Source organism: Primulina eburnea, chromosome 15 (assembly GCF_022965805.1).
Source record: "Primulina eburnea isolate SZY01 chromosome 15, ASM2296580v1, whole genome shotgun sequence".
In the NCBI taxonomy this organism is placed as follows: domain Eukaryota; kingdom Viridiplantae; phylum Streptophyta; class Magnoliopsida; order Lamiales; family Gesneriaceae; genus Primulina; species Primulina eburnea.
The window spans coordinates 17,008,575-17,019,746 of record NC_133115.1 but is presented as its reverse complement, the minus strand read 5'-3'; the positions used below and the strand labels follow the sequence as shown (position 1 = coordinate 17,019,746).

The following is an 11,172-nucleotide window of genomic DNA, read 5'->3' as shown; positions in this document are numbered from 1 at the left end:
AGCTCTTGGCATGATAATAAGGTTATTATAAGGTAAGAATCTATGTTTTATATTATTTAATCATTATTTATTGTTTATGTTATATTTATTTCTTTAAGCATTTTTATACCCTACTTATAAGTGGGAGTTTTGATTTATTGTTGCTATATGTTACACTAAATTCTTGGAACCATTTAAATGTTAGTTTGGTATTACCAACCATTTAAAATGGATGCCTTGAGTTATTATATATAAATATATTATAATATTAAATTCTTGGAACCATTTAAATGTTAGTTTGGTTTTACCAACCATTTAACTTGGATTCCTTGATTTATTATATATGAATATATTATAGTATTAATTTATTGGTACCATTTAAATGTTTGTTTGGTTTTACCAACCATTTAAAGTGGGAACCTTGATTTAGTGTTTACAAATATATATAGCATAATAAATACTTGACCACATTTATAAGTTTTGGTATATATTATGTACTTATAAGATTATAATTTATAACATAATATAAATATGATTATTTAATATATTGGAACCATTTTATTAAGTGGATTTCAATATTGTTCGTTAATGTTAACTTTATTAAAATACCAAGAGTGGATCCTTTAATCTCAACTACTTAAATTTAAATTTGAACAATTAAAATTTACCCATTAAAGATTCAATTAAAATTAAAAAGAAACAAAAACAAAAACAAAAAGACATTGTAGTGGACTTGTAATTACCTTAGCTTCCCTGTGGATACGATATTCGGACTCACCGAATTATACTACTTGTGGACAACCTGCTCTTGGGAGTGCAACAATCAAAGTCGCAACAAGTTTTTGGCGCCGTTGCCGGGGAAGTATAATTTAATTTCAAGTCTATTTAATATTGTTTAAAGTTTATTTTTCTTTTTATTGCTTTTGTGTGTTTTTTTTTTCTTTTTGTTTTGCATTTGCATGAGCATTTGGTCACGTACACTTAGTGGTCGACTCATTCGAAATAACCCTTTATTTTTACAAAACATGGCGGAAGAACCCATCCAAGAAAATGAAGATGAAATTCAATCTCAACATGATCATGATAGACGAAGAACACTTAGAGATCACATGAATCCTACACGTACTAGTGCACCTTCATGTCTAGTTTTTCCCCCTGATGCATCTCATTTCAATTTTAAGCCTGGTATTATCCAACTTTTACCCAACTTTCATGGCTTAGATTCTGAAAATCCATACATGCATTTACGAGAGTTTGAAGAAGTGTGCAACACATATAATGATCTAAATTGTAGCATGAACACCATTCGCCTTAAGCTTTTTCCTTTTTCTTTAAAAGATAAAGCTAAAACTTGGCTACAAAATCTTAGATCGGGATCCATTCGAACTTGGGATGAATTGCAACAACAATTTTTGAAAAAGTTTTTTCCATCTCATAGAACAAATTCTTTCAAAAGGCAAATCATCACTTTCACTCAAAAACAAGGAGAAACTTTTTATCAGTGTTGGGATAGATACAAAGAATTGCTTAATCTTTGTCCACATCATGGTTTTGAAATTTGGAGAGTTGTTTCTCAATTTTATGAAGGCTTAACACCTAAAGATAGGCAAATGGTTGAATTTATGTGTAATGGAACATTTGAAGATAAAGATCCGAACGAGGCAATTGAGTATCTCGATTTATTAGCTGAAAATGCTCAAAATTGGGACACTATAGGTACAATCGAACCATCAAACAAGATTCAATCTCCTACATCTGGTGGAGGTATGTACACTCTCAAAGATGAACATGATCTTCAAGCTAGATTTACCTCTTTGGCAAGAAAAGTTGAGGCACTTGAATTGAAAAAGAATGGTCAATTAAAATCTGTTCAAGAAATTGTGTGTCACATCTGTGATACAAGTGATCATTTTACAAAAGATTGTCCCACTTTGCCCTCTTTTAAAGAATGTCTCCATGAGCAAGCCAATGTTTTGAACAATTTCAAAAGGCCAAATTTTGAACCATTTTCTCAAAATTACAATCCAGGTTGGCGAAATCATCCAAATTTTAGTTGGAGGAATGATAATGCTGCACAATTTCCGCAACCACATTTTCAAAATCAACAAAATTTTCAAAATTATGCACCTTATGTTCCTCCGCCGAAAAGAAATTTGGAAGATACATTGAATTCTTTCATTGCAAAGCAAGAGTCTATCAATACTCAAACTGCTCAAACCATGACAGACTTGAAAGATACTCTTGCTAAATTTGCATCTGCACTTAATGTTCATGAAAAAGGTAAATTTCCTTCACAACCTCTGCCTAATCCCAAGGATCATCATACACAAATTGGAACTTCTGGAACTCAACCGATGGATCAGGTAAAATCTGTTATTACCCTTCGAAGTGGTAAGGTTGTGGAAAAATCCATTCTTGAACCTTGTGAAGATGATGATAAATCAACTCAGGGTAAGGAAGTGGAACCCATAACTTGCGAAGAGGAGGTTCAACAGACAGTGTCACCACCATTCCCTCATGCATTGAAAAATACAAAAAAATCAAATTTGAATTCTGATATATATGATATTTTTAAACAAGTAAAAGTTAATATTCCTTTATTAGATGCAATAAAACAGGTACCATCATATGCCAAATTTTTGAAAGACTTGTGCACTGTGAAAAGAAAATTGAATGTGAAAAAGAAAGCATTTTTAGCCGAACAAGTAAGTGCAATCATTCAAAATAATAATGCTTTGAAATACAAAGACCCTGGTTGTCCTACTATTTCGTGTATTATTGGAGAACGAAAGATTAAAAAAGCCTTGCTTGACCTTGGAGCTAGTGTGAATTTACTTCCATATTCAGTTTATCAAGAACTCAATCTAGGCGAGTTAAAACCTACTTCGGTAACACTTTTACTTGCTGATAGATCTGTTAAAGTGCCAAGAGGTATGGTAGAAGACGTGTTGGTCCAAGTTGATAACTTTGTATATCCTGTCGATTTCATAGTTTTAGATACACAACCTATTGAAGCTTGTAATGCAATTCCTGTAATTTTAGGTCGTCCATTTTTAGCAACTTCTAATGCTCTTATAAATTGCAGGAATGGAATAATGAAGTTGTCATTTGGTAACATGACCTTGGAGCTCAATGTTTTTAATCTTTGTAAGCAACCACATGACAAAGGAGATGAAAGTGAAGATGAAAATCTTATTGAAACTCTTGTGGAAGAAAACATTCAAGAAGGGAGTACTCGTGATCAATTAGATATTTGTTCAATTGAAACTGTTAAAGAAAATATTGAAATTGATCTTGACGATTTTTTCAGGTATCACTCGTTACCAGGATCAGAGAAAGAATTTGATGAAAAATATGAGAACAAAGACGAACCACCAGTATTGGAGTTAAAACCCTTGCCAGAAGAATTGAAGTATGCATTTCTTGGAGAAGATGAAACATATCCGGTGGTAATTTCTTCCAAACTCTCAAGTAATCAAGAAGGTAAATTAGTTGATATGCTTAAAAGACATAAAAATGCAATTGGTTGGACACTAAAAGATCTTAAGGGCATTAATCCACTAATTTGCACACACAAAATTCACTTAGAAGAAAATGCAAAAACATCTCAACAACCACAAAGGAGATTAAATCCACACATGAAAGATGTTGTGAAAACTGAAGTTCTCAAACTACTTGATGTTGGAATTATCTACCCTATTTCTGATAGTAAGTGGGTAAGCCCAACACAAGTAGTTCCAAAAAAATCTGGCATCACAGTGATAAAAAATGAAAAAGGTGAATTGTTAACAAGTCGAGTCCCATCTAGTTGGCGGATGTGTATTGATTATAGAAAATTAAATGACGCTACTAGAAAAGATCATTTTCCATTACCATTTTTGGATCAAATTTTAGAAAGAGTAGCAGGTCATCCCTACTACTGTTTTCTTGACGGATATTCAGGCTATTATCAAATTCCCATTGCACTCGAAGATCAAGAAAAAAATACATTCTCATGTCCTTTTGGAACATTTGCATTCAGAAGGATGCCATTTGGTTTATGCAATGCCCCAGCAACATTTCAAAGATGTATGCTAAGCATTTTCTGCGACATGGTTGAAAATTGTTTGGAAATTTTTATGGATGATTTAACTGTTTTTGGGAATACATTTGATAATTGTCTTGAAAATTTGGAAAAAGTTTTAAAAAGATGCGAGGAAAAAGGTCTTATTTTAAATTGGGAAAAATGTCATTACATGATTACTTCTGGAATTGTTTTGGGACATGTCGTGTCATCTCATGGAATTGAAGTCGATAAAGCAAAAGTTGATGTCATTGCCAATTTACCCCCTCCAAAAACCATTAAAGAAATTCGCTCATTTTTGGGACATACTGGATTTTATAGGAGGTTTATAAAGGACTTTAGTTTAATCTCTAAACCCATTTGTAACCTCTTAACAAAAGACAGTGCATTTGAGTGGACTCAAGAATGTCAAAATGCTTTTGATAAAATCATTCGACATTTAACATCAGCTCCTATCATGCAACCTCCTGATTGGTCTTTACCATTTGAAATCATGTGCGATGCGAGTGATTATGCAGTCGGTGCAGTATTGGGTCAAAGAAGAAACGGTAAGCCTTATGTGATATATTATGCAAGTAGAACTTTAAACAATGCTCAAATGAATTACTCCACAACTGAAAAAGAGCTACTTGCTGTAATATTTGCATTAGATAAATTTCGTTCTTATTTGATTGGATCAACAACTATCGTGTTTACTGATCATTCTGCTATTAGATATTTGTTGACCAAACAGGATGCAAAGCCACGACTGATACGATGGATTTTGTTGCTCCAAGAATTTGACATTGTAATCAAAGATAAAAAAGGAACCGAGAATGTCGTAGCCGATCATTTATCGAGACTAGTAACAGGATCATCTTTTGAAATGACACCAATTAACGATAATTTTCCTGATGAACATCTATTTTCAGTTACTACTACACCTTGGTTTGCTAACATAGTAAATTTTCTTGTGACAGGAAAAATGCCACCGCAATGGAGTTCCCAAGATAAAAGAAAATTTTTGAATGAGGTAAAAAACTTTTATTGGGATGATCCGTATCTGTTCAAGTATTGTCCGGATCAAATTTTTCGACGTTGCATACCCGACAATGAGGTAAGTAGTGTCATTAAATTTTGTCATTCAGAAGCATGCGGGGGACATTTTTCTTCAAAGAAAACAGCTGCAAAAATCTTGCAGTGTGGATTTTATTGGCCCACTTTGTTTAAAGACACCCACGAAATCTGCAAGATCTGTGAAAATTGTCAAAAATTGGGTGCGATTTCAAAAAGAAACATGATGCCTTTGAATCCTATTATTGAAATTGAAATATTTGATTGTTGGGGAATAGATTTTATGGGACCTTTTCCACCGTCGTTTGGATACTTGTATATTTTAGTTGCAGTTGATTATGTTTCCAAATGGATAGAGGCAATTCCATGTCGAACAAATGATCATAAAATCGTCATCAAATTTTTGAAAGAAAATATTTTTAGTAGATTCGGAATTCCTCGAGCTATGATAAGTGATGGGGGAACTCACTTTGTTAATAAACCATTTGCTTCATTAATGAAAAAATATGGTATTACTCACAAAGTAACAACTCCTTATCATCCTCAAACAAATGGACAAGTTGAATTAGCTAATAGGGAGATAAAGCAAATTTTGGAAAAAACTGTTAACTCAAATAGAAAAGACTGGTCTCTGCGACTTAATGATGCACTGTGGGCATATCGAACAGCTTTTAAAACATCATTGAATATGTCTCCCTATAGGTTGGTTTATGGAAAACATTGTCATTTGCCTGTGGAATTGGAACATAAAGCTTATTGGGCGATAAAAACTTTAAATTCAAGCATGGATGATGCCAACAATTGCGTAAATTGCAACTTAATGAACTTGATGAACTCAGAAATGATGCGTATGAGAATTCAAGGATTTATAAAGCAAAAATCAAATCATTTCATGATAAAACAATTCTTAGAAAATCTTTTGAGATTGGTAAAAAAGTTTTGCTTTATAATTCTCGACTTCACATATTCCCAGGAAAATTACGATCAAGATGGACAGGCCCATATGTTATAAAGCATGTGTATCCTTATGGAGCTGTGGATATTGAAAATCCTAAAAATGGTGATGTTTTTAAAGTGAATGGACAAAGGCTTAAACCATTTTTGGAAAATGAAATCTTTCAAGAAGAGTTTATTTCCCTTTCTGATCCTTGATTTTTTTTTTTGTGTTGCATTTGATTATTGTTTGTTTTTATTTCAGGTTTTCTTAATCTTTTTATTTTCCCGGTTAAATGGCGGATAACGGTACTCCGTGACTCTCATAGTCGGTTAAATCAGTTTCCCACAATTGCTGATACAAAAATTTTTAAAAAAAAAAATCATTTCTTTTCTTTTCAAAATGGATGAAATTCTCTCAAAAATTTGTAAATATTTTCCCTCTGTTTCTGAAAATGTTCTAAGAAAAATTTATGCAGGAAGGTGTGAAAGATTGAGATTACTAATGCAAAAAGGAATTCCAGAAGATATTCGTCTTGTAATAGAAGCTAAGGTCCGATTAGGAGGAGAAGTTCCACAATCATTGCTTATTCGGTATTTGCCTGGATTAGGAAAAAGCACTTATGCGAAAAAACGAAGGGCCAAAAGTTTAGGGGTTTGTCATAAGTGTGCAAGATGGACTTGTGACAAACGATGCAGATCTTTGGGATGTGTTTCCAATAACAGAGAAGATAAAATTGATTTCATTAAGAATGGGCTGAGTAAGGAGTCTTTAGATAACATCTTATTGACTCTTGAGACGCATTCTAGTGGACATGTGCATATTGAACTTCTCCGTTTATGGAAACAATTTCAAGATGAGCGTCATAGTCTTGGGAATCTGACTAAAAAAGACCCTGTTTGCCAATTTATAAGAAAATTGGATGGGAAGCATATCCTCGACTCATAGAAGGCGTTGAAGCCGTTTCTGGACGTAAAACCAGAGGAAAATTGTGAGCCACAATCACACTACTGTTTATAAGCATGTGTGTCATTATTTTTTTACTATTTATTCTGTTTACAGCTGTGACCCATAGTTTTGTCATGATAACATATTACCCCTTTAAAATCTCTCATCTTTCTTTCTACTTTCGCAGAAAAAAAAAAAAAAAGGAAAGTAAAAACATGACTGGATCCTCTGCACAAACATTGAAAAATATTTGTGTATTTTGTGGGTCGAGTCCTGGAAAAAATGAAGTGTTTGTAGAAGCAGCGAATAATCTTGGAAAGATATTGGCTGAGAGAAAAATTCACTTGGTATATGGGGGAGGTAATATTGGGTTAATGGGATCTGTTTCAACATCTGCTCATCTTGGAGGTAGTCAGGTATTGGGTATTATTCCTATAGCTTTAGCTGAAGGAAATATTATAGGTGTTACGATTGGGGAGGAATTAAAAGTTTCTTCTATGTATGAAAGAATCACTCAAATGATTGAAAATTCTGATGCTTTTATCGCACTACCAGGTGGTTTTGGTACATTAGAAGAAATTTTTCACACTGTTTCTTGGGCACAACTTAATATCCATAATAAACCCGTGGGCTTGTTGAATATCAATAATTATTATGACAGTTTGTTGACATTTCTTGATAAAGCTGTGGAACAGAATTTCATTTCAGAAAATTCACGACGGATGCTCATCTGTGCTTCGACTGCCGATCAATTAATTGATGATTTGGAAGCTTTTGTTCATAAGCCTGATCCGATGATAACAAAGATCAATTGGTCGCAATCAAGCAGTAAGAAAAGGAAGTTGGATCATTGATTCAAAAGTCGTGGATTGGTTTGCGTTTGTTTCAGTTTGTTATCTTCAATAAAGTTCCAGGTGATATCTCTTTCATTATGTACTCTTTATTAATAGCTATTTTGACATTAGGGACAATGTCATATTCTGATTGGGGGGAGAACACATATAAAAAAAAAAAAAAAAACAAATTTAAAAAAAAAAATTAAATATTATTTTAAAATAAAACCATGTTTATTGTTTGTACCTTAGTAATTTTTTGCAAAAATGTCATACATTACATATTTGAAAGATTTAAATTAGAACATGCATTAATCTATTTAAGAATGTTTAAATTTTATTTGAAAAAAGGTCATTTTTAATATTCTGATCAATATAAAAATATGATTTATGAAATCTTTTTGAGTAATTAACCATTGTGATAAAATTAGGTAGTAAAGTATATGGCCCAAGATATACCTTATAAGAGTGCCTAAAATTTTTGAACTCACACATATTTTGTGAGTGAGTGGAGAGGACTGAGAAAACAGCTTTCGAGCCTTTATTGATCATGAGAGAGACTATCTATTGTTTAGATCTTGAGTTCTTATTTTGAAAAAAAAAATATATATTTCCTGAAAAAAAAAAAGAAAAAAAAAAGAAAAATACAAAAAGAAAGATGTTGAAGATCTATGTAATTTTTAAGTTATATGCTGCGACCCATTTTTCTCTCATAAGAATAAAAAAATAAAAAAAAAATAAAAAAAGAAAGAGAGAAATACATTGTACAAATTAAATAAATATGTGGTCAAAAAGCATAAACTTAGTCTGATTCCATGATGTAAAAAAAAAAAAAAAAATCAGGAAAAAAAAAAATATAATAAGAACAACTGGATTTTAAATCAATTGATTTTCTATCTTTTGATTAGTTTGGCTCGTTTGTCTGTCTGCATTCTGTAAACCATTTTTCTGAGCATTTATCTGTATTCCAACTCCATGAGAGAAATCGTTGCCATAAATTGAAACATTTATTAACCTGTGAGGATATGGAGTTGAGACTCTTACTAGGAATTTCTGAAGGCCGTGTACATTTAACTACCTAAAATAAGCTTTGAATTAATCATCTCAAATTATTTCATAAATTATAATTATGATGATCTTGATATAACTTTGACAGTTTTCAAATTTTATTTAAACACTTAGATAGTTCTGATTACATTTCTATTTAAATTAATCAATATGTTTTGTATTGCTATTAACGCTTAAATTGCTAGGGACTAGCAATAAGCTGGTTGGGAGGTGTGATAAACATAAAAATTGTACATTAATTAAATGTTTTATAATATAAATATATAGTTTTTGTTTTATTAAATTTTTAAATATTATATGTTTTATAATAAATTGTATAAAATATAAGTTGTTGTGTAATTATAAGTTTTTACTATTTTTACAGGTTCGATAAAACAAGAATAACCTTGGCGTTGCAAATGGGATTAAGATGATTCTTGGACCTGTAGAAAGTTGATGTTAATATCTACAATATTGGTGGCAAGCATGAGATAAAAATCCTCTCACAATTGGGATCAAATTAAGCAACAATTAAAGTTACCGAAGGAGTGGCAGTTTTACCATGCTCTAGTATTTTGACCATATCTCTCAAACTACTTGGTCAAATATTCTGAAAAAAATACCACAACTAGACAACTCAATTATCCACATGTTTCATTTTATGTAAAGAAGAAAATTCGGAGAAGATGCTTGTCAAAAGTGATGTGCAATATAATATTAATTTCTTGGAACACCAATGAAGACTTATGTGTAAAAAATAATATTTTATTTGTGGTTGTCTCCCCAAATTTGGCTATAAATAGGGGTGCATTGTAATGTATTGAGATATCCCTCATTCTATGAACAAATCTTTGAGTTCATAATATTTCTCTCTATATTTTTCTTTTATTTCTTCATTTAAATATAATTAGCATGTTAATTTCATATTCAAAGTTTTACACTTTGAATAATGAATAGCTAACTTCCTAAAGTTGAGATGATAAGGTGAAGCTCTTGGCATGATAATAAGGTTATTATAAGGTAAGAATCTATGTTTTATATTATTTAATCATTATTTATTGTTTATGTTATATTTATTTCTTTAAGCATTTTTATACCCTACTTATAAGTGGGAGTTTTGATTTATTGTTGCTATATGTTACACTAAATTCTTGGAACCATTTAAATGTTAGTTTGGTATTACCAACCATTTAAAATGGATGCCTTGAGTTATTATATATAAATATATTATAATATTAAATTCTTGGAACCATTTAAATGTTAGTTTGGTTTTACCAACCATTTAACTTGGATTCCTTGATTTATTATATATGAATATATTATAGTATTAATTTATTGGTACCATTTAAATGTTTGTTTGGTTTTACCAACCATTTAAAGTGGGAACCTTGATTTAGTGTTTACAAATATATATAGCATAATAAATACTTGACCACATTTATAAGTTTTGGTATATATTATGTACTTATAAGATTATAATTTATAACATAATATAAATATGATTATTTAATATATTGGAACCATTTTATTAAGTGGATTTCAATATTGTTCGTTAATGTTAACTTTATTAAAATACCAAGAGTGGATCCTTTAATCTCAACTACTTAAATTTAAATTTGAACAATTAAAATTTACCCATTAAAGATTCAATTAAAATTAAAAAGAAACAAAAACAAAAACAAAAAGACATTGTAGTGGACTTGTAATTACCTTAGCTTCCCTGTGGATACGATATTCGGACTCACCGAATTATACTACTTGTGGACAACCTGCTCTTGGGAGTGCAACAATCAAAGTCGCAACACCTGCTGTCTGGGAGGTTGACTCACAGTCTGACTACCTCCGGGCCTCTGCTGTGTCTGTGTAGGAGGCTGGAATGAAAGTACAGAGGATGCCTGTCTCTCCATCTGAGGCACTGCAGCAGACGATCCTGTACTCTGAAATCGCTGGGAACTCCTCTGTGGGCACACTCTGGCGAAATGCCCCTGCTGTCTGCAGATATTGCATCGCCCACTCACTCCCTGACACTGATCTGTGGCATGTCTACCTCCGCAAGAACTGCAATATACGCCACTATAATCTGAACCCTGACCTCTCTGTCGAGATCCACTCGAACTCGATGAACTGCTTCCAGATCTCTTAAACTGCTTGACCTTAGCCTTCAGAAATTCCTTTTTGCCACTACCACTAGCTCCACTGTCAAAGCGAGGAGGAGGTGGTGGAAACTGAACGGCGGTAGGCTGTGGCTGTGGCTGTCTCTGTCCCTGAACACCATAAGAAGCTCCTCGCTGCCTGATCAAGCCAGCCTCTGCTCC

General features: G+C 32.2%; 1 protein-coding gene across 1 annotated transcript; it reads left to right on the top strand.

Moving 5' to 3' along the window:
• Positions 1-1,004: 1,004 nt before the first annotated feature.
• On the top strand, positions 1,005-10,941 carry LOC140815501 (uncharacterized). The gene is made up of 9 exons (XM_073174591.1): positions 1,005-1,107; positions 1,582-1,833; positions 1,927-2,558; positions 2,598-2,847; positions 3,022-3,462; positions 3,886-4,168; positions 4,739-4,792; positions 5,171-5,797; positions 10,746-10,941. Exons 1-9 carry the CDS (start codon positions 1,005-1,007, stop codon positions 10,939-10,941), a joined length of 2,838 nt encoding a protein of 945 aa, XP_073030692.1.
• Positions 10,942-11,172: the final 231 nt, after the last annotated feature.